The sequence below is a fragment of the Anopheles merus genome, chromosome 2R (assembly GCF_017562075.2).
Source record: "Anopheles merus strain MAF chromosome 2R, AmerM5.1, whole genome shotgun sequence".
In the NCBI taxonomy this organism is placed as follows: Eukaryota; Metazoa; Arthropoda; class Insecta; order Diptera; family Culicidae; genus Anopheles; species Anopheles merus.
The window spans coordinates 3,087,607-3,113,778 of record NC_054082.1 but is presented as its reverse complement, the minus strand read 5'-3'; the positions used below and the strand labels follow the sequence as shown (position 1 = coordinate 3,113,778).

At 46.9% G+C, this 26,172-nt stretch overlaps 3 protein-coding genes across 7 annotated transcripts in view; 1 reads left to right on the top strand and 2 right to left on the bottom strand.

Annotated features, from left to right (window-relative positions):
• LOC121589521 (furin-like protease 1, isoforms 1/1-X/2) overlaps positions 1-26,172 on the bottom strand; it is a 145,356-nt gene that overhangs the window by 83,901 nt on the left and 35,283 nt on the right. The gene's annotated exons all lie outside the window — the stretch shown is intronic.
• LOC121589522 (cuticle protein 38-like) lies at positions 18,164-19,522 on the bottom strand. Its single transcript, XM_041908505.1, has 2 exons — positions 18,916-19,522; positions 18,164-18,820 (listed from the first exon to the last, which is right to left on the bottom strand). The coding sequence occupies exons 1-2, from the start codon at positions 18,931-18,933 to the stop codon at positions 18,434-18,436; spliced, it is 405 nt and encodes a 134-aa protein (XP_041764439.1). The 5' UTR covers positions 18,934-19,522; the 3' UTR covers positions 18,164-18,433.
• Positions 19,749-20,350, top strand: LOC121589523 (cuticle protein 19.8-like). Its single transcript, XM_041908506.1, has 2 exons — positions 19,749-19,838; positions 19,968-20,350. The coding sequence occupies exons 1-2, from the start codon at positions 19,824-19,826 to the stop codon at positions 20,226-20,228; spliced, it is 276 nt and encodes a 91-aa protein (XP_041764440.1). The 5' UTR covers positions 19,749-19,823; the 3' UTR covers positions 20,229-20,350.

The following is a 26,172-nucleotide window of genomic DNA, read 5'->3' as shown; positions in this document are numbered from 1 at the left end:
CCACTCTACACACGGCACGTCCCACAACCAGTTCCTAAGAAAATGTCAAATGATTTCATTTAAATTAACCTCATCACCGGGGCAACCGCAGAGTGCTTGAACAGTCTGAAGGAGGATGATTGTTGATTATACCACATACGGCAGGAAAACGATCCAAGCAAATAAACAAACGACCTAACCCGCCAGGTCCCACTCTTTATTGCTTTCTTGCCTCGCTGCAAATGCTTCAGCGGTAGGGGAAGAAACTAGCCTATTCTTATCCGTTGTTGTTTATTGGACAAACAAAAAAAGAACGCACCCACGTGCGTACATCGCATCCATCCAAGGTGGGGATTGCGTGGAATCCGAAAAACCGGAAGCTGCAGCACAGAATAGCCGGCCATCAATTACGCGCTTAATTTCCTTCTCCTCGCAGGGACACATCCTGCCCGTTACCGGGAGGGAGCGAGCGAGAGCGGTTCGTCCTACGTTTCTAAGCTTTTGCTGATCCTCCATTATGACCGAGTTTGGCACGTTGATGACCTTAGCATCGTTCAGCCACGGACGACGAGAGCCACTGCTGCCCAGAAGCCCTTTATATCATTCGTTAACTTTTGCTTCTACACCAACGTCGGTTGGCCAGCGGCAACGGGTCTTAGACCACGCTGCCACTACCGCACGTGCTAACGCGCCCGACGTAGTCGCTGTGGCACTCGAGCACCGTACTTCAACTCACTCAGGATAACCGTAAACATTGCCCTCTGTCCTTACGAGAACGTGGCGGATTAAGTCGCTCGACACGCTGCACTCGATAAGTCGTACGTTGGTCGAAAGGACCGACAGAAGAATGGCGAGCGACTGGGACAAGTATTCCAAGCCAAAGCAACTTTTTACCCCCTTTTTTACCGAAAACAAAAAAAACCCAACCTCACACACATTGCACGGCATGTCCGGCGGCCTACAGCGGCAAGGTAGTTGGTGTACATGGGAAAAATTCTAGCTCGATTCGTTCAAACCTAAAATCCACAGTTTTCACACTTACTACACCTTACCGCACCAGCCAACTTTATCGTCTCTTACGTCCCAGGAAAAGAAGAAAAAAGAACCTTTTTCTTTATGTTTTGCGGTGTGTACGGCCGGTGAGAGCACGACCGGAACTCAAGACCATTCAATGGTGGGCGGGATTTTTTATTTTTTTATTATTTCCCTTGCTTGCCTGCTGACCGAGCAAATCGGTGTGGAGTGTAATAATCGTAAAAACGTTTGATAGAAACCAACGCTGGCGTAGTTGAAAGCATCGCCCCAGCATCTTGCGCAAATATTCCTCTAAACTTCAGCACCTGAAGGCCCTTAAAATGTTGGTTGAGCAGAGCTAGATACTGCTGGCATGCATTCTTAAAGCAGAGCTCGCACCGGTTTGAAGTTGACTAGAAGAGGTATCGTGTTTAATATACTTAAACAATTTCAAAACTGCATTAAAATTTGCAATATCCAGTTGGTCAATGTTTGGACATTGCTGAGATTTGATTATTTTACTTTTTTTTTGCGTTATTTGCTCTGCAAGTAATCAGTACGGAGAACTTATCACCAAACGCAATCAATGCAAAATGTTTACTCATCTCCCCTATCCCAATCCTTTGTTTTATCCTTCAATCCCCTACACGTACAAAGACGAGCGAACGACCCAACAACCCTCCTAGCTGCGGCCGGTAGCATGTTTTCATTTCACTTACCATCACCAACTTTAAACTAACAACGACCTGCTCCGTTGTTTAGTTTAGCTTGCTTGCTTACACGATGCTTTTCAGCTTTTTGCCGCAATGCAACACATCGTCCACCGAACGATACGGCCAATATCCAGTGGGGCCGATAGACCGACAATAGCTGCTTCCGGCAAAGAATATGGTCTTGCAATTCCACTCCACGATGCTACGGCACAGCACAACGCACGGGAGATATAGCGTCCAGCAAGCGGTAGAACAGGTGGAACAGGGAGGTCCAAGGACCGTCGTCCCCGGGAGTCGCTTCTACGGTGACTCCGGATACTGCCAATCGATGACTCCGGAATGACCATTTAAGAAATTGCTTGTTGACCACAGTCAACTCGTGTTACTTCCTTCTTCAATGGCTAACAATAAAGAACAGCACGGGCGCTCGTGACGTCCCAGCCAGTACAAGCAACCTGAGCAACGGTAGTGTACACATCCTAACGTACACTTTGGAGTTTATGCTAGAGCTGCACGGTGTCTTGCGGATCAGAAAACAAACACTTGCTTCTTGAACGGTTGATTGGAAAATCGGGAGATGCCAAGATTGGCCAAGAATTCTGAACCAGCTCAGCATGAGGAATAAAGGTGTAATAAAAATGTAGCTTCATGTCGCACTGTTGTATCGATGCAAAATCTTGAACGCCCCAAGGGTCACCTTAAAAAGACATCTTCGTCTTCTTGCTTGTCTTGAATTACCCTCAATGGTTGGTGTGGCTGAAGCTTACCAAACCGGAACTAAAGCGCATAAACATATGCACCAAACAATCAGAGCAGAAAAACAAACCACACAAAGCGACATGAAACAACAATCCTTTGGATGCACAACCAACATCACCCGACGGGTTGCCAACATAACGTGTACCCTTGTTTTCCATATTTTGCACCTCACAAACATTCGGAGTATGCATTGAGCAGAGCAATTCCAGGAAAAGCTCTTGCTGAAGAGACAACCATTGCTACACTGTTTTGAAACCAAGAGGAATCCTGCCTACAGGAGTAATACGGAACAATTTTGCGCTTTCATTTTCTCATAATTTGCTTCCAGGCCAATCTTACCGAGATTCGGCTGTCGAATGTAAGACAACGGCTCGAATAATGTCCAATTTTATGGAAGCGTTAATGCCCGTGTGCCAGAACACATCCAACGAGCACACATCACCCACAAAGATCCCATTGCGATAAGCTCCTGACACCATTTCAAGAGTTCCACTGTGTTCCACTCTCGCCGAGCAGCGGCAAATGAGACCCCGATTGAAGATCCCGCACAGTGGTTTATGATCCTTGCAAACTGCTTGCGTGCTTTTCACAGCAAAACAGCCAATATCGAGTGCCACACTAAACCGTGTCCCCCCCTCCCCCCCACATACCGCAGCCGATGATAAAACGATAAACTTTTACATGTGCCGTTTCTGGGACGCGGCTGATGATGCTTTAAATTTGCTATCAACGTAAAGCGAAGAAGATGATGCAAAAAAAAACGTCCCACACAATCTTCCCTTCCATCTACGACCATTTTATGTCGCTTGCAGTGGATCAGGCTCGCCATGGCATGCAAAGATTTCCCGAAAACGCAAGCGAACGGACGGCGGAGGTGATAAAATTACCCAGAACATGGGATCATCTTCGGCATTGGGCGTGGAGCAGGTGGAGGGGAACAATTTAGGAGGGCTTTTGGAAAATTTGGGTCTAATTTCAATTTTCAAAACCAACTTTTAATGTTGCACGATAAAATTAATGCGACTGTATTTCAGGGCGAGCGCGCGCTCGCATCATTATATCCCATCAAGCGGAGCTTCTCGCTGTGGCAAATAGAGACTAAGCCCACCCACGGAATGATTGTCTAGCCAAAAGTACCATTAAAAAGAAGCTCAACATTATTTCACAAGAATTGCCAGTAGTGTTTCCGCCCTGCTGCGTCTCTCTTCAGTACAGCGAACCTGCGCTGCTGCTGCGGAAACACACGGTGTCGTCCAGCGAGTTGGGTAAATATTTTTTCTTACAACCAGCAGCAAACCACCCCCCCCCCCCCCCCCCCCTAGAACATCTCGCGGGGGCCACTCGCTTATGTACGCAAACAATGTGGCAGCAGCAAACAAGTATCCGCATCGCATCGGAACGCACGTAGAATTATAACCAGCACCAGGAGGAGCAGTAACACACGCACAACACACAGTGACATGAATGGTCATTACACCCCTTTTTCGCTAGACGAAACGGGTTGTGGGGGCAAAAAGATAAATACACACACACACGTAGGGAAGAACTAGGTCCTACGGTATGGTAGAAGACACCCGCGACCAACCACTGGCCGGACGGAGAAATTCTTTTACCTAGCCGTAACCGCGCAATACAGCGACAACTTACAGGGGATAGAAGGCACTGTCCAAGCCATGAGCATGTGCACACTTACAAAAAGGCCAACACCTCCGCTGACATACCCCAACTCCCCCTTTCGCTATGCTAGCAAACATGGCATTGCGAACAACTCCGGCCATCTGTTAAGGAGCGGTGTGTTCTATTGCCATTTGTATGCTTTCCGGCCCGGGTTTGGTAAATGTTTGTGCCGGCCAGAAGCCGCGCTACAGTGATCGCATAAATACCTCACGTAATAATTCAATTACCGTTTCCGCAGGATCGGCCCCACGGTCAGCCGCAAAGAGATGAGAGGTAAACAGTAACCAGAGAGAGAGAGAGAGAGAGAGAGAGAGAGAGAGAGAGAGAGAGAGAGAGAGAGAGAGAGAGAGAGAAAGAGAGAGAGAGAGAGATAGAGAGAGATAGAGAGAGAGAGAGAGAGAGAGAGAGAGAGAGAGAGAGAGAGAGAGAGAGAGAGAGAGAGAGAGACCCTTGCATACGTTTGTCGGCCAATTGGTCCGACTCCGCTTCGTGAAGCGCTTTGTGATAAACGCAATTCATTGTACTACTATGACGACTACCAACCGCACGAGAAAAAGGAAATGATCAACAAACCTGTAAAGCACATTTCACATTTTGGAAGGTAGAAATTATCCTACCAAACAGTACGACGGTGCGGCATTGAAACGAAAAAAACATGTCAAACCAACAAAACCGACCTGCGTCCTTCCTTTTTGCTTACTGTTGCACACGCGCTTTTCCCGAAGTAATTCCTCGCCCGCTTGTAAGACACCGTCATTTTCCCTCATCAAGCCCGTCGCATGCTTACCTGTTGGAAAAAAAGGAAAGAGAAGAAAAATGGAGAAAGGTAAAACAAATTCATTAATATTAATTTTCCAGCTTATAACGTTCTCGTCAAAACGCAAACGGTGTCGTGTGTCAGCATTGCAATCGGAGGGAAGATAAAAAGAAGGACAAGAGACTCGCCCGAAAAGAAATTGTTTCATTCGTTTCGGATAGTCCCCCTCGGCCAGCGGCGGCGGCGGTGGTGTTGGTTGGTCTTTTTCATTGAAATAAAAATCCATTATAGCGCAAACGTCGTTTACTGTTTTGCCTGCGAACCCTGAACACCCCCAGAGCAAGAATCTGCGAAAAACCTGCCCCTCCATCCCATCTTCACCATTTGCCGTGTGTCCAAGCCGCGATAGATGAGTAAAAATTCAATTCTAAAGAACTCTCGGCATAACAAAGCCTTACGCACACGGTGCTGCTTCCATTGCTCCGTTGCAAGGATTTCTACACCTTCTCCCTGACCCGCGTCAAACGATAGAGGCAAAAAAAAACGTTCCGGAACCGGAAACGGATACCACGGAAGCAGAGACGACCCCCAAAAAAGAAGCGACAAAACACATATTTTCTATCCAGGCTTGCCGCTTTTCCACACTCCCTGCAGCACACAGAGACGGTGCCGCCTGACGTGCGTTCGCAGTGCCGCCACCGCCGGGAGAGCTTTCGGATGGGAACAATGTGCAGCATCGAATTAGCATAGATATGAAAAAACTCCTTGAACTTTCACACGCTCTTCGCCGAGCCCCATCAGTGGACGCAATCGCGGTGTGTTTTAGCCGTAACTGACTTTTGACTGGATATTAAGGAGAACCCCACCGCACCCGTACGTGTCGGACGCTCTCGGTGCTCGACTAACGGGTCGGACAAGATCTGTCGACTTCCTTACGAGCGCGTAAGCTCGTACAACGCTCCTTTCCACCTCTTGGCAGGGGGGGCAAAAAGACGACGAGAAAAGCCTGCGAAATTCGTCATTTGCATCTGGGTTTTGGGGGGGGGGGGGCGAACTCGCGGAGGGCGCATGCAATCACCCAGCGGAAAGGGTGTTAAACTCCTATAAATTTGCAATTCCAATCAGCTGCTTCTGCTGTCACTTCATAACTCGTTCCCGGCAGTACCCTGCTAAGGACAGATTTTCAAAACGCTTATTTGCTCTTCGCTGAACATTCATAATTAACGAATTTTCCTCATCAAACAAAAGACTTACTTCGGTAACGATTACGGTGGCCAGAGAAGCGGAAAACTAGTTGCAAAACTGTTGCAAGTTAGTTAAAATGCTAATGGACTAAACATCTTTACCTTTTATTTCAATTGTGCATTTGCGACATTTTCTATTTGAAATAGACATTGAATGGAGTTCTAATTAATTTATAACGGTTTTTTCGTGTTTTTTTTTAAGTTGACACACTTAGTTGAGTCTTAATTTTGTACTACGAAAAGCACCAGTACCATAACCGTTGCAATATAATTGTTTAAATCTTGTTTAGGGTATAACTTTACATTAAATTGAATATTTTCATGAAACTTTCAAATAGGCTTGAAAGTCGATGTACCAATTTTCTCCTGTAATAGAAAAGTGTACTACTGAGCTTCCTTTTTTAATGCGATTGCTCTAAATTATGCGGCATAATTTCTCGCCGGATGCTACAAAATCGCACGACAGAGTTACACGGCACAGAGACTCGCAGACTCTGTCCATGCTGTCCCGAACGGAACACTGGGAGCAACATCGTTTACTAACTTTACCATCCCTCGCCCGTTCTTCGTCAGCCATACACACACCCGTCGCCCGATAATGAACGTACCGAGACACATAATTAACTCAGTACATCAACAAACGGCGTATTTGCATAGCAACACACCGTCCGACCAGGACCAGGGGTTTGACTACTACTTACGGGGCTCTACTCGCATCTGCCACTGTGTGGCATCTGTTGCGGTGCCAATGCTTGCCAAACATTCAACAAATTTTTTAACCAAAACAGACTCTGCTCTGATGTTGAGCAATGACCAAAGCAGCAAAACGCAGCGGAGGAGCTCTCTCGATTTTCTCGTGTCTGCTGCGCACAGCTTGAGGCCACCTCTGGAGGGCTGCTACTACCCACACATACACGAGGGCGGGCAAACCTATGGCAGGTGGTTGTTGCCTTATGGAAGGAAAAGCAATGAGTTGAATGGGAAATTCGCTTCGCAAAAAAGTGAAACGCTGTGGAGGAGAAGGTTCGATGGTTTGGCGGTCTGTACACCCTTAGTGCAAATATTAGCGAGTTGCCGCACAATTTTCGGCACAACCCGCAACTGTGTGATGCAAAAAAAGCAACCGTGCTTCATTGACCAACTTGGTATTGTTATTAAATTGGACGCAATATTCTGAACACTCTCTTCAAACGGTACTGGACAGGTTAATGAGCGCTGGGAAAACCGGATGCTGTGCTCCAAATGGTGGTGGTGCTATACTGCTGCTGCTGCTGCTGCTGCTCGCCACACATCGGAAGCTAGCCATTTTAGACAGCACGACCGCTAACAAATAACAATATTTGACAGCCAAACAACAACCGCAAAAAGAGAACCGTTCGTCTCCTGCTTTTCGCCCTCTATTCCCTAACGAGGAGTAACCTTCGAAACAAGGCGCGTTCAGCCTGACTCCACCAATTCCCAAAAAACGAGCCCATTGCGAAAGGATTCGGAGTGCGTCGGTTTTCGCAGCCAAATTTGCCGCCGCTTATTTGCAAACCCCTGGCGCTTTTGCTCTTCGGTCAGCTGGACAGTTGCTGCTATAAACCACGCCAGCTAACCGATGCACGTGCAGGGGGAGAAGAGAAGCCGGGGCTAATGGCGGTGGTGGATGAAACGCGGTGGATGATCCTCCCCCACCCCGGGCCAAACGTTAGAAACGGTGGTTTTAACGCGAATCGGGTCGGTGTCGAGCGGTTTCGGTGAATAATTTAGAAGCCTCGGTCGCTCTCCCTTTTCGGAGGTTTTGCTCGTATGCACGCTTATGCGGCTGGCTCACCAAACGGACCAAACGGGCAGCCGAAAACCAACCAGCCATTTCTCACCCATCGGGGCCTGCTCTCAGACGTCCTTCTATTGTGGGTGAAGGTACAGTTTTCGTCACCTTGCCTCGCCTTTGCTCTCACTCGGTATTATTATGTAGTATTGGACGGTTTAAGGTATGCCCGCAAAGGATAAAATTTATCACTTCAACCACACGACCAGGCTCAACAGACGGCGTTTTTGGGAGTATGTGATGATCGTGCGAATGTGAGAAGTATAAGCGACATGATGATCATCGTCTCATACGCCCCTGCACGATCGGTTTCGCTCTGCTATGTATTTTCATTCAGAAGCTGTATTGATTCGTTCGTTTGTCTTCCTAAATGTTTCAAAGCTGAAGCCGATAAATCTCATTCTTCAAACAATTCATGCTGCCTTGCTGCTACCAATAAATGAACTCCTAAAGGAAATGCATGTTTTACAGCACCACAAACGGTCATTAACAAACTGCCTACGGAAATGGCCGTCCCATTCAGAGGACGAGAAAGCAAACACAATGAAACGATAAAACGCTCTCTATGCTCTGATTAATTCTTCCACCATTTTCACTTTTGTTTGTCTACAAATCTCACCATAATTGCATAATCTATGGATTGCACGAGGTTTTGCTAGAAAGTGAAAACAAGCCACCGATCGCAAGTGAACTCGTTTGCAAAACGGTTGCTGGTATCGATAGTTAATCACTCCCCCCGCGGTACCGAGTGACCGAAAACTCAACCACCATGAATCGATGATAGTGGAGCCGTTCATCCAACCGAAGAAAACAAAACTCCGATTGAGGTTAATTTCCCCAGACCGTAAAACACAATAGCGCCAACAACCGGTCGGTCATGGTCGGTCCATCATTTGGCTGTTTTTATTCTGAAACCAGGCAGGCTGGAGGAGAGCTAGCCGATGAAAAATGGCCCTTTCACCATAGCCCGCTGGCACAGGGTGGATGCAGTAAACAAAACATCTTCACTAACAGCACAGAACTGCAATTATAACATAAGCTAATTAAGTAAACCATTTTTAAGAAGTAATTATAATTTACAGTTCCTTGCACAAATTACCGATTCTACTTCAAGTCTACTAGCGCACCGTTAGTCTCTGAATCAAAACCCTTCTCCACCCGCGTATGATTTCAATTACATTTCTCAGCAAATTGAACTTCTAGCCAACTTTTAAATCAATATATCCAACTAACGCTCGCTTCACCGCCACGCCATCAATGCCACAGGCGGGTGCGGTTGACATACAAAGGGCGCAAATAAAGAAATCGAATAAAGAATAAGCTCACATTCCTGCACGCAATTTTCTGTGGCTCTTTCTTATCGCGTTACCGCCCTCGCCCATCACCAACAGCCTGTCTGCACAACCTGCAAAGCAGCAGCCCCACAGTTCCCGTACCATTGTGGGAAAGCCCTTCGAACTATTTGAAAACTCAATTAAAATAACCCTTCCCTGGGCGAGCGACCGCAACCGACGACATCCTTTTCTCGGCGAATTGCGCTGCTCTGCTCTACCACGAAGTTTGGCTAGCTTGCCCGATAGCGTTCCGACATCCGAGAAGAGTTCGCGTATTCACGGCCGTTTCATTTCTTTTTTGTCACTTTGCACAGTCGTTTTTTTTGCCACATACCGATGGCGAATCCCGATTGTTTCTGTCTATTTCTTACGCAACGGATTTCGCTTCCGTTCCGTACGGTGGCCACCCGAACAAATGCCCATCGGTTGTGCCGACCTTCGGGCGTCCTTGACCGTACCGTGGTGGTGGTGGTGGTGGTGGTGGGCCGGTGCACTAGCGCTTGGTGCTGGTGCTGGCATCAGGATGTTGTTCCTTAACTTTGCGCCAAACTTTACCAAATAAAAGCTTCCGACAAGCTGTCACTAACCCCGTCATCCGTTAATGAGAAATTAAAAGCCATCCGAAAGGCGGACGAAGCGTTGATTTGGCAGCGGGCAAATTTGAATGACATGAAAGAATTCCACCAAACGCGAAATCCATTTCCGCTGCCATTTCTGACGGTTGTGCGAAAACGGTCGGCGACGAAACCGGTAGTGCAGCGCGGAAACCATTCACCATGCCCGAGTAGTTCCCCACCGGTTCCAATTTCCGCCAGAAGTGCTTTGCGATACTTTCTGCACTTGCGAAAAGGCAAAAATTAACCGCCATTTTCCAAGGAATGCCATCGCGCGGGCAAAACACGCAAACGCTTTTAGGCACACTCTAGCAGCAGCAGCAGCAGCGGCAGCAGTGGCAGTTTCCACCAGCAAACCAGACAACAAGCTAATAAACTCTCAACATTAATCGATGATTTTATGGCCAAACCACATTTTTAACCGCAAAAGACATACACACTCAGAATGTTTTGGCTTTGCATGCGCACGGCACGACACAAAGAAGCAGTGGCAGTTGCATGAAAGAGAAACCAACAGGAGCCTCCAAGTATGTTACCGCTAACATATGTCTCTTGATAAAAGGCTCTTTACGGCTAATGGCCATCTGGGATGCGTAATGTCTTGGGAATCGTACAGCAAAACAAGAGCACATGGCTTTGTAACAAACGCGAATGGAACGTGATGAATTTTAATACCTCATCTTTTTAAATTCCCAAACAGACGGTGCCAAAGAGGACGGAGGGAGAGCACGTTCAATGGCGAGAAGGGGGGAGGGGGGGGGGCGCAAACGGCAAATCGTGCATTGTACGCCCCAAGAATACTAACAAGCACCACAGCCAGCAGGTCCTTGTCGCGAGCGCTGCTAATTGGAAGTTGGTATGCGTTTTTCGTTGCGTATTGAAATGTAAAGACGAGCAAGAATAAATTCCACAACATTGACCGACATTCTCCGCACAGCATATGATACGCAACCAAAACATGCTATGTCTTCATGATGTTGAGGAGATCTTAATCTTAAAGCGTTCATCTTCCAGGAATCTGGTTTCATTAGCGTTTTCTTTCCTGAAGACATTTTGTGTTTCAGAATTTTTGGAAATTTAAGACATTGCGAATTTACAGCAAGAAATATAATAACAAACAGGACATCGCCCTGCACTCTGCAGCATTATTAAGCGGAGATTGCAGTTCTCCAGGAATTCTCCATTCTCCAAGATCTTAGAAACACGTTGGAAATACACGCATTAATTAAATCACAACAAGCAACCGATAGGGCACGTTTCGTTTCAGTTTTCTTAATCTACAAATAAATAGCTTCGTAATGAATGTCTTATGCAGTGAAGCCATATTCATAGGAAGTTTACAACAAAGGATCTGTCCTTCGGTGCTTCAGTTGCGTGTAAGGACCGCAAATGCGTACCATAACCTACTTTCCACCTGGGATCGTATCAATTCAATTACATGGCTCCAGGTTCCCGCTTTATCGGAGCGCACCAACGCTCGAGACGATGTGCGACAACTGCCAACTAGCAGCAGATGGAGAGGATACGGCCACATGTAACGCGACTTGGTGTTTCGCTCAAATGAGAAATATTTTACAAACCTATACCATGCATTACGGCTTGCGGTTCGTAAGTTTCGTCGGCGCCATCTGCAACTAGCAGCCGGAGCCATTTTGCACTAAACGTACGCATACACACACGCACACCCCTGCGTACATGTGTAATCGTGGTACGTTTCACTGCACCACACGAAGGCAAGAGCGCGTGGGTTTCATCGCTAAATTCAATCAGCTTCAGTGGCTCCGCAACATTTGCCTGCAACCGCAGTACACGGTGCTGCTAGCAGCACCCCTATATTCCCGTCAGGAAGTTACTAAAACTTTACATTCTCCTTCACGAGTTCACGCCATGAGCGTACCCAAACACACCTGCGTACATTGCGGGGGGGTGTGTGAAGGCAAAGGCATCCACTGACACAAATTAGCCACACTTACCAACTAGTAAGAGCCCGGGACACATCCATCATAGCGAAACGAGAGTTGCCCTTTAAGCTCCCTTGGACGCCCATATCTCTCCGCCCCATCCTACATCTGGACGCATTTCCCAAGACGATAAACAAAGCTTAAAATGTGGATTTATATCCCACCCGGCTATGTGCTCTAGCCCAGCACGGTACGGAGGGACCCAGTACAGGGGACTTTTCTTCTCCAATAACAAGCTTCACTGGACTGCGTACGATCATGCCAGAATCTGGCCCTAGCGAGCGCAAAGTTTTCCGCGTTAATCATTATCACAATGGCCTATTATAAACATTACCGTCGACATTATCTACGTCACTAGTGAAGCCTGGTTAAGCCTTCCCGTAACTGTGCCGCGTACTCAAGTAGGCAGCTGCGCTTTAGTGGCTAAATCATAAATTTTCATCTGCTTAGAGTTTCGCCCGAAGCTACCGGCACGGCTCGAGAGTGATGATAGATTTTGCACCATGTTTACGGGGATCTTCGAGCGGGAACCTTGTGAGATAAGCTCTAGGTATTTGATATTCCAACTAGAACTGAGTCCAAATGGGGGTGAATAATCACAGCTATTGAAACTATCAGAGACGCTCACGCTAGCTTACATCAGATCGCTTTTTGCAATGATAACAACGCCTCCGTACTTCCCATTTCCCACGAAACGAAACATCTCTAGATTCTCCCTTTCCGTTCCACAGCTCATTAATAAACATGACCTAGATTAAGCTCACTGGAATGCTGCCCATCGCCCGCATCGTCAGCAGTACCAAACCGTGTGCCAAAGTAAAGTTCTTTCGATTAGTCGACATAATTATGATTCATTGACTTTACAACAAATCCGGCACGACCTCTCTGGCCGCTATTGATTGAGAGGCAAAACACTCTGACGTTTTGCGTTCAGCAAGTTCCACGACGGAACAATTCTCATTGCCGAATCGTTTGTTAATGAGTGAGAGAGAGAGAGAGAGAGAGAGTAAAATCAGAAAGAGAGATCATACCAATTGCATTTAATCGATCCCAGACAACCCCACGAGGGCAAAACTTCTCCACGTGCCATGCATGGCCAGTCGCATTCGCCCTTTTAATCGGTCTTCATTATCAGCCAAGAATCGGCGAGCGAAATTGGCAAGCATCGGAAAGCCCGTGATGTCGCCCAACCGCCCGGGTAAATAGCTGTGGAAAATTCCAATCGAGCAGCAAGCACACAGCTCTCCTCATGCAACTGCATCGACCAGTGACGCAAAGCGCATTCCAGGACAAATTCAACGCCGACGGAAGATATTCCGACTATTTTTTGCAATCAAAGCGACTTCGGCTTCGACGGGCGAAGAGTTTTGTGGAGAGTTAAAACGGCGTTCGTGGGATTGAAGTGAAGCGCAAAACTGGTGCTCGTAAACGGTTTATATGCTAATCCACCCCGCCGTCGTCGACTGCGCATCACATTCTGAACCGGTGGTTCTGAATTCTGAACTAATGGAAAAACTTAGCAAATTTCCAATTATGATCTTCATTACCTTTAATCGTGGAATGGGAGAGAGAGAATGCACCAAAAGAAAACGTTTCGTTACTGTTGCAGCATTATTGCAGTGGCGGGAAAAAATAAGTCGGACTAATGCAATCATGTTTTATCTATAATCTTATTGCAGTCTTTCGCTCGTTCTATTCGGTCGTCCAAAGTTCATCCAATTGGCAAAAGTTGGCTGCAATTGGGAAATTGATGCTTTGAGATTGAGGAAAAACGATCAGACATTAAAAGCAGTTCCTCCTTCACATCTTGAGACCAATTTTTCGCTAAAGCTAAACATTTTATGGACACAGTTAGCGCATTCAGTGCCACATTGACTAAGGTATAAAACGGGAACGCTGAAATGACGACGTATTTTCTTGAAAAACAAACACCCTGCAGCAATTAAAACTCAAATCAACGGTAAACAGCGCGTCACAAACTTAACGTGCTGATTATAGTACACTATATAACGAGGAGACAAGCAAGCAATGCGCAACGAAAAGAAGCGCATCTATAAAGTAAGCAACCGACACCACAGCGCTGCCCTTAACCGCGCCACATCAAGGGAAAGTTATCAAGGGAACGAGAAGATTTTTTCCGCGAAAAAAAAACATACACAAAAACCGTCCATCCGATTGTGTGCTTCGCGGTTTCGCGGTACGATTCGCCCGTTATGCTGGCTGGCCTTGTGTGTACGTCTTGCTGTTACGCAAACGGTCTCGCACGGCTGGAAGCTGGGTGGAGTGACGTTGCATTTCAAAACAAGCGAACGACAGAAGCTGCTGAATGAGTCACCTGCATTTCCGGGACAGAGAAAGAGAGTTTGTGTAAAGCTACCAGCCAGTGACATATTCGAGTGGGGCTGCTCTGCAAACTGCAAACACTACACAATGCAAGCTTTTATTTCCGGGCAGCGGGACCCACGCACACCGGGACCCACCCTGGATCTTTGGGGCGGAACATTAGCGATGCATAGAGACGTCAAAAATGGATGCACGTATGTCATCATAAATGCAAACGGACGAAATTTATGTTGCAGCTGCGAGCTGCGTCGCGCCTCACTGGCCGGGTGGTGGTGGTGTGAAGCGAATTCAGTTAACCGGTGGCTGTGTGCGGTAGTAGAGTAGCAAACACGGGCACGAGCGGAAACCATATAACGGGAAGTTCGGACAGCGCCAAACACAACGTGAACGGAAGCTCGCGCAAAACACAAAACCCGCTGCGAGCGAGCCCTTGCCGCTGAGTGGGCAAGAAAATTAAAAGAGCCGAAGAAAAAGGATGACTCCCTTTTGCGCATCCTTTTCCACTGCCTCTTCCCTCCCCCCCCCGCCCTGGCTGGCATACTCTCGGCGCTACATTGTTTCGACAGTTTGGCAAGCTCCCCGGGAATGGCGCGACGACAATGCCGACGATGACAACCACGACGATAAGCGTCAGCACACACAGCCACACACATAACAAACACGATGAGGCGGAGATGATGATGTGGACCATTCCGCGGTTTTTTTTGGCGTGCGGTGTTGTCCGGGAGATGCAGCGCGGCTGTATTTACGATTGTGCATTGTGTTGTTCTGGTAAGCCGGGCGGTGTGTGGTTAAGCTGGTTTCGGTGCGGAATGTCGCCCGTGTGTGCTTTGCCCGAGTGCAGCATAACTTTTGCATTTCTTTCTCTCCGCACCCTTTCCCTTCTCGCACGCTCCAGACTCTGAAGACATTCCACCCGAGAGGAGAGACCTTGGTGATCAGATGCCTCGAAGAAGCGTGCCCCTTGTCGTCGGCTGGAAAGACAAGAGCCGAGAGGGAAGTGCGGACATACATACATGACACCGCAATCATTTTACCCGATCTTGCTCCGACCCTATCCAGCCAATCTCGTCCCTCTGAAGAAAGACAATGTACCCTTCATCGCAAACCCTCCACTCATCACCTCCCCCCCCCCCCACCTAACACGATCGTGGTCGGCAGCAAAGGTCGAAAGTTAACCACGGTTTGCGGAAGTTGTACCACACACTTTCAACAATAGCGTCACTCAAGAGTTCCCGACCAAAACCCGGAATGCCTTCTTCGGTTGGCTGATGTGTGTCTGTTTGCCTATGCCTCTCTCTGTATATATATGTCTGTGTGTGTGTGTGTGTGTGTGTGTGTGTGTGTGTGTGTGTGTGTGTGTGTGTGTGTGTGTGTGTGTGTGTGTGTGTGTGTGTGTGTGTGTGTGTGTGGTGTGTGTGTGTGTGTGTGTGTGTGTGTGTGTGTGTGTGTGTGTGTGTGTGTGTGTGTGTGTTGTGTGTGTGTGTGTGGTGTGTGTGTGTGTGTGTGTGTGTGTGTGTGTGTGTGTGTGTGTGTGTGTGGTGTGTGTGTGTGTGTGGTGTGTGTGTGTGTGTGGTGTGTGTGTGTGTGTGTGTGTGTGTGTGTGTGTGTGTGTGTGTGTGTGTGTGTGTGTGTGTGTGTTGTGTGTGTGTGTGTGTTGTGTGTGTGTGTGTGGTGTGTGTGTGTGTGTGTGTGTGTGTGTGTGTGTGTGTGTGTGTGTGTGTGTGTGGTGTGTGTGTGGTGTGTGTGTGTGTGTGTGTGTGTGTGTGTGTGTGTGTGTGGTGTGTGTGTGTGTGTGTGTGTGTGTGTGGTGTGTGTGTGTGTGTGTGTGTGTGTGTGTGTGGGTGTGTGTGTGTGTGTGTGTGTGTGTGTGTGTGTGTGTGTGTGTGTGTGTGTGTGTGTGTGGTGTGTGTGTGTGTGTGTGTGTGTGTGTGTGTGTGTGTGTGTGTGGTGTGTGTGTGTGTGTGTGGTGTGTGTGTGTGTGTGTGTGTGTGTGTGTGTGTGTGTGTGTGTGTGTGTGTGGTGTGTGTGTGTGTGTGTGTGTGTGTGTGGTGTGTGTGTGTGTGGTTGTGTGTGTGTGTGTGTGTGTGTGTGTGTGGTGTGTGTGTGTGTGTGTGTGTGTGTGTGTGTTGTGTGTGTGTGTGTGTGTGTGGTGTGTGTGTGTGTGTGTGTGTGTGTGTGTGTGTGTGTGTGTGGTGTGTGTGTGTGTGTGTGTGTGTGTGTGTGGTGTGTGTGTGTGTGTGTGTGTGTGTGTGGTGTGTGTGTGGTGTGTGTGTGTGTGTGTGTGTGTGTGTGTGTGTGTGTGTGTGTGTGTGTGTGTGTGTGTGTGTGTGTGTGTGTGTGTGTGTGTGTGTGTGTGTGTGTGTGTGTGGTGTGTGTGTGTGTGTGTGTGTGTGTGTGTGTGTGTGTGTGTGTGTGTGTGTGTGTGTGTGTGTGTGTGTGTGTGTGTGTGTGTGTGTGTGTGTGTGTGTTTGGTTGAGTGAGCTTTTCTTTCTCCATTTAGAGAACTGCCGCGCACGGTGACTCCTCCTCTATTATGCTGCCTCCTGGATTTAGCTCCTAACACACAGCCGCTTTGTCGTCTTGCGAACCGGAAGAATGTTTCGGCATGTTTCTTTTGGCATTCACAATGCTAAATGTCATTCGCGCAATGTACTACACCTCTCTCCCAGTTTCTGCCTCTCTGCCCTGCTGCACACACGGGTCGACAATAAGCTCGCGATTCACCCCAACAAAAAAAGCACACCAAATAATATCACCGGGCATCATGCGCGCGGTTTCGTCGTCTGCCCAACCGGTGGATGCCGCTAACGTAACGTCATGTCCCTATCCTCTACTGCTTGTGGACTTGAGGTAGGGCCATGAGAAAAAAAGACACACACAAACACACAGCCAAGAATGGAAGAAAGATATTTAAAATTATACAAACAATTGCATGAGCAGCAACGATCTTGCAGGTTTAGGCGACTGCCATCAGCGTACATTTTTTATGGCCCTCTCCGCTAGCCTCATCACAGCCTGACCGTGCAGAACTGGAAGGAAGGAACGATCTTACCCGGGAGGGCTTTTCGAATGCACGGAAGCATGATGTAGCCCTCTGCTCGAGCTGGTGTTCATTATGATAAATTATCTTTACACCGTCGAGTGCCACGAGCAGGCAAACAAAGCAAAAACCCTACGCGACTCATCACTTCCCCGGTCCGTACCATACTGGGAAGATGATTTGCGAATAAAAATCCAACGGTTGAAAAAATGTATCCAGCAATAATAATAAACGTGAGGAGGTCTCCATTTTCACAGAAAACCATCACAAATACCCTTTCGCGCTGCAACTGAGCGCTAAGCATTCTCACCTTCAAGAAAAACCGACCTGAAACCCTTTTAATTACAATCATGCGCTTGCAGCACGTGACGCACCATCACCAATGAGAGAAAAAATCGCGAAAAACGTGCACTTTTAATCAAATTCTTCATTCTACTGAGAAAAAATGTCATTAACTTGCAACACGTGATCGTTTAATGACAAAAAAGGACACAAGACGAGGAGACGAACAGACCGACGAAGCGTGTTGTCGCCAATACTGCAGATGTGACCATGCTTTGCTTACGCATAACAAATCATGCCCCAAGAGCGTGCCAGCACAGATCCATTCCACGAACTGGCGAATAATGATACTTTGCCTTTTTGACCGACATCTTCGCTTGACACTACTTTTAAACATTCCAAGTAATAGGGCACCGACGACGGTTGCTATCGATTGCCGGTGCCGGGCCCCGCCGCCTACGTGCCAAACGCGTCAACTTACACTCTGACATGCTTATACGCACAACCTCCCGACCACCCATTCACCAACCTCCAATCAGCTAGCAAACGAACGGCGAATGACAGTTGGTGCGCCGTCAAACATATTTTGGAATCGCTTCCACTAATACTTTTTTCCCCGAAGGTGCCATTATTCGGACCTGTAATGGTTTCCAGCCAAAAAGGATCGGTATGCCATTCTGCTTAACTGGGTAATAATAAGCACGGGGAAAAAAAAACTTTGCAGTAAGATAAGGATTTACGTTACACAATTATTCGTATATTTTGCATTACACCGATCGGAAGCTATCGCTCAGCTGGGAGATGGAACTCCCCTGCGGTAAGAACTGTACTACTGCAGGGCAGAAGAAGGGCAAGCGTTCTTGAATCGCGAAGATCAACAGAAATACATCACAGGCACCTTTAGAAGAGGTACGGATAGGTGGCGGCACTGTAGGCCGTGTAGGCGGCAGCCGGCAGCACCGGAGCACCAGCCGCACTGTAGGCGGTGTAGGCAGCCGGGGCAGCAGCCGCACTGTAAGCGGTGTAGGCGGCAGCCGGGGCAGCAACGTACTTGGCCACTGCTGGTGCAACGGCCGCCACTGGGGCAGGCGCGGCGACATACTTGGCCACAGCGACCGGAGCGGCAACAGGGGTGGCAGCAACGTACGGGGCAGCAATGTTGTGGTTTACCGTGTGCGCATTGTACGACGTGGCGTACGGTGCAATGACACCAGCCGCCGCCAACGGAGCCGCCACGGGAACGACGCCGGCCGAAACGGTGCTCAGAACGCACAGAGCGAAGGCAATCTGCGGAAAGGACCGGAAATCGATTTGTTACTACTATCGCGATATTCTGTGGCACAGGTACAGCAGACCGAAGAGAAGCGAGGGACTAAACTTACCACAACTTTGGAGTACATCTTGGATGGGATTGTTTGGTGTGGTTGGGGCTTGATAAGCTGAAGATACTTGACTGCAGTGAAGACACGATTGCGACTGATGCCTTTTGCCTGCCGATACTGAGCTTTTTATAATCAAAATACAGTGGCCAACCAACCATCCCACCATTTCGCAGCCCGGCGAAGACACACGTTTCAATCCCCCATCACATCGCGGTCGAAGGGATTCGACGACACCCAAAGTCCGTAAAACTGCTCGAATTCAAAATGAAGCTACGATCAACTCCGACACTCCGACACTGACTACGTCCGGGGAATTTTAAATCGACGGGACGACCTCCAAGATGCATTGGCTGCTGCTCCCGTTCCATCGCAAGTGCAATTAAATGGACGAATTAATGAGAAGCATCGGTATGCCGCACTCCTCCTACCGTTCTTTACACATTACGCCGCACTGTGTGTATGCAAATTTTGGACCACATTTTTTGTCCCCGAAACGAATTTCTGGCGGCTTTGAAACGTAGACGCACAAGCGTATCAGGCGAAATATTTAATTCAATCAACGAAACAACGCCACAAGGACTATGCGCTACACCTACCTCGATTAAGCAATCAAAGACATTATTGTAGCGTAATGGTTGAATCGAGCAGCGCTGTTCAGTCTGAGTCACTGCAGAGCAACATCACATAACCGCTGCGGCCGTTCCGTTACCCAAGGTCAAGGCTTGTGTCCACCACTATCACCAATCGAGCTTGGAGTTGAGGTTTGGACCATCCAGAGCTGTCCACACACCACGGCAGCGTAGGTGTGGCTATCGTATAAAACCACCTGTACTGTGGTGGACCAAAGTACAGTCTCTGTCTGCAGCACATCCAGTCTAGTCTTCAACTTTCCCCAACACATCCTCAACATGTTCGCCAAAGTGGTAAGTGTTGGAACGCATTTCTCATCATCACGTTCCTCGGGGGATCAGATCCTTAGCCTGAATCGCAAAAGGAACACTCCCCACGTGTTCTACATTCTAATCCTTCACATTCTATTCTTCTCGCTTCAGATCTTTGTTGCCCTGCTGGCTATTGCCGCTACCTCCGCCAAGCCCTTGGTGCCGCTGGCTTACACGGCTGCAGCTGCCCCGCTCGTAGCTGCACCTGCTGTGGCCACGGTAGCGTCGCCCTATCTTGCTCCCTATGCGGCCGCCCCTGCTGCCCTGGCTGCCTACACCACTCCCTACGCAGCGGCATACACGGCCGGCTTCCCGTACGCGGCTACCCTTCCCTATGCTGCCGCCGCCCCGTACACCTCGCTAGTGCTGTAAGCGCATGGAACCGATATGGACGACATTCGACCGTATGCAAAGTATACAAAAAACACACACACAGCTAAAACCTTTCGTTTGAAAAAGCAATAAAACGCCAATGGACACACATACCCAGTGAATGATTCGTCGAACAATTTTGTCGCTTCCTCACACAACCAGTTCCTGGGATATTATATGATAGAGAACATTTCGAGTAGAATGTTGTATGCTCTGACAAACTCTGGATGATTGCACCGTTGCAACATTCCACCGGTCTTACCTGAAATGAAATTAAATAGAAATAGATTTTATTACAGGCAAACAAGCAGCACAACAAGTAGAAGAGAAAATTTTGAATTCCTAGTAGCGCAGCTGGTCGCCAAGACCCCGGGGGGTAATTTAATTGAGTTCGCATTATTTTCCTCACCCTTCAGCAACGGCCGATTTGCTGTGAAATATTCGCTGACCTGGAAAAAATATGTCTAACCCCAGAAAAGCTGACTAGGTACAGAGGTTATAATGGGAGTTTTCAGTAATATAAAAAATAGTATTTTTTCAGCTACTAAGAAACAATTAAAAAACGGTCAACACTCTTTACTGTCAAGCTGTTTGTGATCGTAAAGAGGATATTATTCGGGCAGCACAAAATAGTTCAAAAATTATCCACCACTTCAAAGAAATCACCATGGTTAACGGTTTCCATCCTCTACCGTTTTGAAAAATGTGCTTTTACCGCAAGCTTCAATTACGTCATCCCACATCCTGCCACATACACCGCGGGTCTGAGATTTGCAACTTAAAAGCAAAATTAATGCAATGTTCAGGCGACCTAAGATTCCTCTTTATGCACTTTTCATTCCTTCTCCCAGGTACCACCACCACACCGTTTGAACCCCAGCGTGCAGCAAAGATAACGGGCAAACAGGCACACTCAAGAGGCAGAAAGAATTCCCCGCCAGCAAGGATTCGAAGTGGCCTCACTTCTCTACGCCTCGTGTGGTTTAGCCACAAACTTTGCATTCATTTCTGTTTCCTAAGGAGCAACCACTTTCCTCGCGCTTGCACTCATAATGAGAATCAAGAGCCTAGCGCTTCATTAGAGCGGAAACGCTCCAGCAGTAAACGGGACGGACGTGAAGGAGAAGGGCAAATTGTGAGCCACTTGAAACGAATTTCTACGGTATCGTGCGAAAAATTACGTGCAAAGAAAGGTACTAACGACGACAACAGCAACAAAACACACCACATATTCAGAGCTGAGCCCACACCTTTTTAGGTAACAGATTTACTACGAACAAATGCGCCTTTCAACACTTCGGTGACCACTTCAATTACGTCAGTGGTCCACTTTTGGTGGTTTGTCACTTCGTAGACCGGACGCAGTTAAGCACGAAGAAGCATTTTGAATGCTAAAAGAACACGACCGACACACAAAATTGATAAACTTGTTTGGCTACTATTTTTAACCACATTAAGCTTTATGAAAGTTGTGCTAACTTGTTCCACCACGCTTTGAACGTGTGTGTTACTACACATTGAGAGATCTTTTTTTTTTTGTTTTGTTTCGCCCCTCTCAAATAACAAATATCAAAACTGCTACGAATGGTGCCGAGATGCGCAAAGTTCCCGTACGCGGTCGCTAGGCCCCTGGAAGTGAAAATTCATTCCGAAAAACCGACCATCCATAACGTATTAATTTATCTAGCAGCTTCACGCCGACGCTCTACTTCCGTGGCAAGTATCGAAACTTTGCTACAACTTTCAGAACGTCAGCAGTTACACGCATACACACACATACGAACTACTACTGTTACGGAATGGCCCCCCCGTCCTGTAGGTTTTTATTTTGCGCAACTTCCACACCGAAAAGGAATTAAATTACGAAACTAAACGAACCCACTTTTTCCCGATCGGATTGTTTTACGGCGAAAGTTTTGGGTGAACTTTTTTTGTTTGTTTTCTCTCCTATTCCAATCACGCGACAAACAGCTCAAATCACAGCACTGCTGCCGCTCCACGAGTACCGTGACTACCGTTTTGATTTTCAACGCTCACGGATATCTTTTTGTCTTCTTCAAACATTTGCTTTGAGCATTCACCGAAAAAGGCATTACTAAAAAAAACTCCTGAAGTAATCAAGAATGTAGCTCGTTAACAGTCAAAACAAATATCAAATGATTAACAGCAAGCTTGAAATTAAACCATAATCTCCACATTTAATATACTTATATACAATAACTACACACTTCATATCATCTTTAACAGTTGATAATAATTTAAAGTACCTATAACTTTTAGATTCATTTCCCGTGCTTCAATAGCTCCAGGAGAGCACACCTCAAGCGATCGTTGATCCGATTATGCGCAATGTTATGCGTTCTGCTACTTCCGTTTGAACTAAAAATAGTCACTCCTCTGCGCCAATAGGTTCCGTCCGTTTCAACGAAGACAACATTTTCATTTAGTATTCATGGCGTTAGCTTTGAACGTTTCGGATAAGCTTACATATTCGTTACGTGGAATATCATCAGTTTTAAACCAAACGAACAAACAAATGAAACAAGAACAAATTAGCCACAGTTTTACCATTTTAATTGTGTTCTAACTTCATAACTCCAATGATATCTTTGAACTAAAATACCTCGACACAAAGAAACTAAACTCTTAACACAATCGTTTACCCAAAACGCTATAATTTCAGTGGATCATACGATCCCACAACATGTTGATCGTTTGAAAACGAAACATACACAAAACAACGCCGGTGGCATAACCATTTCCCCCCCCCCCCCCCCCCCCTAGAGCAATCAGCGGCTCAAGTCATGTAGGGGGAGATGTATCGTTAAGCTACGGTTAATGGTCTTCAATAATCCATTTTTAGACAAAGTATCATTCTACACCGCTACTCCCGGCTCCACTTACACATCGCGCCCACACTACACGGATCTCCCCCACCCGGTCAAACCACTTTCCAGTAAATTATACGCCGAAAACAAATGGCAGGAAATATTTCACAATGCCCCGCCACATAATTATCGGACGGCAGCTCCAGCGTCTTGTCTTCCCCACCCTGTTAGAATCTCTGGAACGGAGTTGTGTGTTTCCCGAAAAAGATCGTCACGATTTCTTAATCATGACGCCACGCAGCCCCAATGTGCTGCCCCCTCCCATGATTAGCAAACGAATGCGGGGAAAGACGGCCCAGCCGACTGCTCATCATCGACATAATGATGAACCGTTTGCCGCACGGTCAGGGGAGTTTTCGACCAGCAAGAAGGTGGAACGATAACGACGCCGTTATGTGCCGGCACGGAACTCCAATCCGGTTTAAACTCTACTACGGTACTGATCCTACAAGCGCCGCGTCCCGAGTTTTGAAACATTTGGCTTCAGAAAAATGTCTTCTAAGATATCGAAACGGCGATGGATGTATGGAATAAAACGAAAGAATCGAAGAAGAATTGAAAGCCAAGTTTCCACAAACAATTATGTCAAGCAATTTAACGACCTTCAATAGCCCGCTGTCCTATTTCTGCTGCTTATCTTTAGTTCCGGACAGTAGGAAACACATTTTACGGTCGACACATAAAATAATGCTAAAGAATCTCCTAATCACAGCGCAATCGGACGCTAAAAGTGAAACACAGTGTGGAGGAGCCCGTGTGCTCAACCCCTTCTTCTCTCAGCGATGAAGAGGAAGCACGACGACACAATCTTCTCCAACCGCCGCACAGTCGATCAAGTGATTTTGTGTGAAGAGATACGACGAGAGCACACTTAAATAAGAAAACATACGCCGCCCGTCATTGAAAGCCCTAATGTGCCCTTAAAGACGTGCACATACACGCACGCACACTGTAGCACTGTATCGTACCATGTTCCGAGTGATTCAAGAAGAGTTTGGTTTGTGTGAATGTGAGCAAACTGTGGTTGTGATGTGAAGGTACAAGAGAGAGAAGGCAAAAAACCCAAACGATGAGGGCTAAAAATCTAAACCGATATTTGGAGAACCTCCAACAGATTCCGATCTCATTTCAACTCCTCCACACTCCCCAAACCCCGTTTGATTGTCCCTACAGGTACACATACACAAACACGCTGCCGACTTCAAAATCCGTACGCTCTTCCAACGCCAAGCCGGCTTTTGATGGGCGCCTGCCACCAGCATTCCAACGAATCCCTCAAGAACCATTTGCCGAAAGCAAAATTATCTCTCTCATCGTTTGTTTCTTTCGTTCCTGGTGTGTGGAACGGACGAAACGGTATGTTTGGCGTGCTGTTTTTTTTTTTTTTCTACCGGCCTACCTGCTGATCACACATGACTCGCCCTTGTCCAAACGCGTATAGGACATGGCGGTATGTCACGAAACGAATGGAAGGCATAGGAATTCTATTACAAACCACAGAGCTTCAACATAAAAGCACTCAAATAATCACCATCTCTGTTCTAAGGACATAACGAAATGATAATAGTAAAATGTTTATTCTTTTGATTGAAGAGTTCAAAACATTTATAATTTACGGTTCCAATATATCTGATAGTATCAATGTTCAATGCCACGTTAGAAAGTTTTAAGAATAAGAAATTCCATTCTGAAGAACGAACCCTTAGCAGCAATGCCCAGTGTCTGCTCTCCTACAATGTCTCCTCTTTCCACTTGAATATGACAATTCCAGTGCGAAAAAAACAAACAAACAAACAAACATCGCTTTTGGTTCAGTTTCCATGTCTGTCTGGTGCCAGAGCTTTCCTTACTTCAGCCATCCAACCAGCTCTACTGTTTTGTCGCACGAGCGCACACACACGCACACGTACACATATAATCCTGATTTCAATCAATAAATAATAATCCTATTTTCATAAACATTCACATTTTACGACCCAGCTTCTGCCTTTATTGTTTCATATATATTATGCGTTTTTTTTTATCGCAGCTATTATTTTCGGTTTTATTATTTGTTTATGGGCGTATTTTCCCGTTTGGGCTGCTTTTCAAGACATTCTTGGATGGTGTAGTGGAGGAAGGGTGTGTCCTCTTCCCATTTGCTGTTGCAACCTCTGCGCATCGCTGCCTGTGCTGCGCCCTCGGTCACACGCCGGACATCGGGCCGGCGATGAGTAAAGCATAGCTTACGGTTGTTTGTTTGGATGAATATTTGTGGGACTGTCCCCACGGGTTGGTCTTCCTTTCATTATAATGCGACGGAAGTGGTTGGTCGTTTTGTAGCATCAGTGCGAGCGACGCTAGGCGTTAGGCTTATAAATGTTTTAAAAACAACAATATATTTCAATTGCATTTCTAAGCTGCCGAAAGGCAGAAGAATAACAACCCGTATTTGAATCATGTTTATTCTATTCAACCCTGAAAGATCATGAATTATTCCATCAAATCCTTGAGATTATCTAATAATAGGAATGTTTCCAAGGATGGATCAAGGATCAAAATTTCATGAAAATACATGCTGAAATATTGGATCATTTTGGCAAAGCCATTTCCACAACGTTAGCGCAACATAGATTTGGATCCTTTCTTTTAAAAAAGGGATCCAAAGTTGTCTGTCTGCAGACAGCCTTCTCCTACACACGCGTGTACAAAAAAACAAACAACACATTACAACTTCATTTGCACAGCTTCCGACAAACAGCGATTTAAAAGTGAGTAGGTAAGTGAGTGGTACATGTCTTCATAATGAGCGCATTAAATAAAGGCACCATCTTACACTAAGCGCTCGTCGTTAAATGCAAGTTATCTTGAGGCACCCGGAACGGGACACGGAACGGGCACAAGCCCGAAGAAAAATCCCACCCATAACCAACGACTACAACAACAACAATGTAGCGGTGTTATTTTTCACCGGAAAAGTTTTACTTTGCGCCAGCCGAGTAATCCCGTCAACTCGATTCCGCCCCGGAAACGGGCATAGTGCACAAATAATGCATTTCTTCTTTTCGCTTCACTCT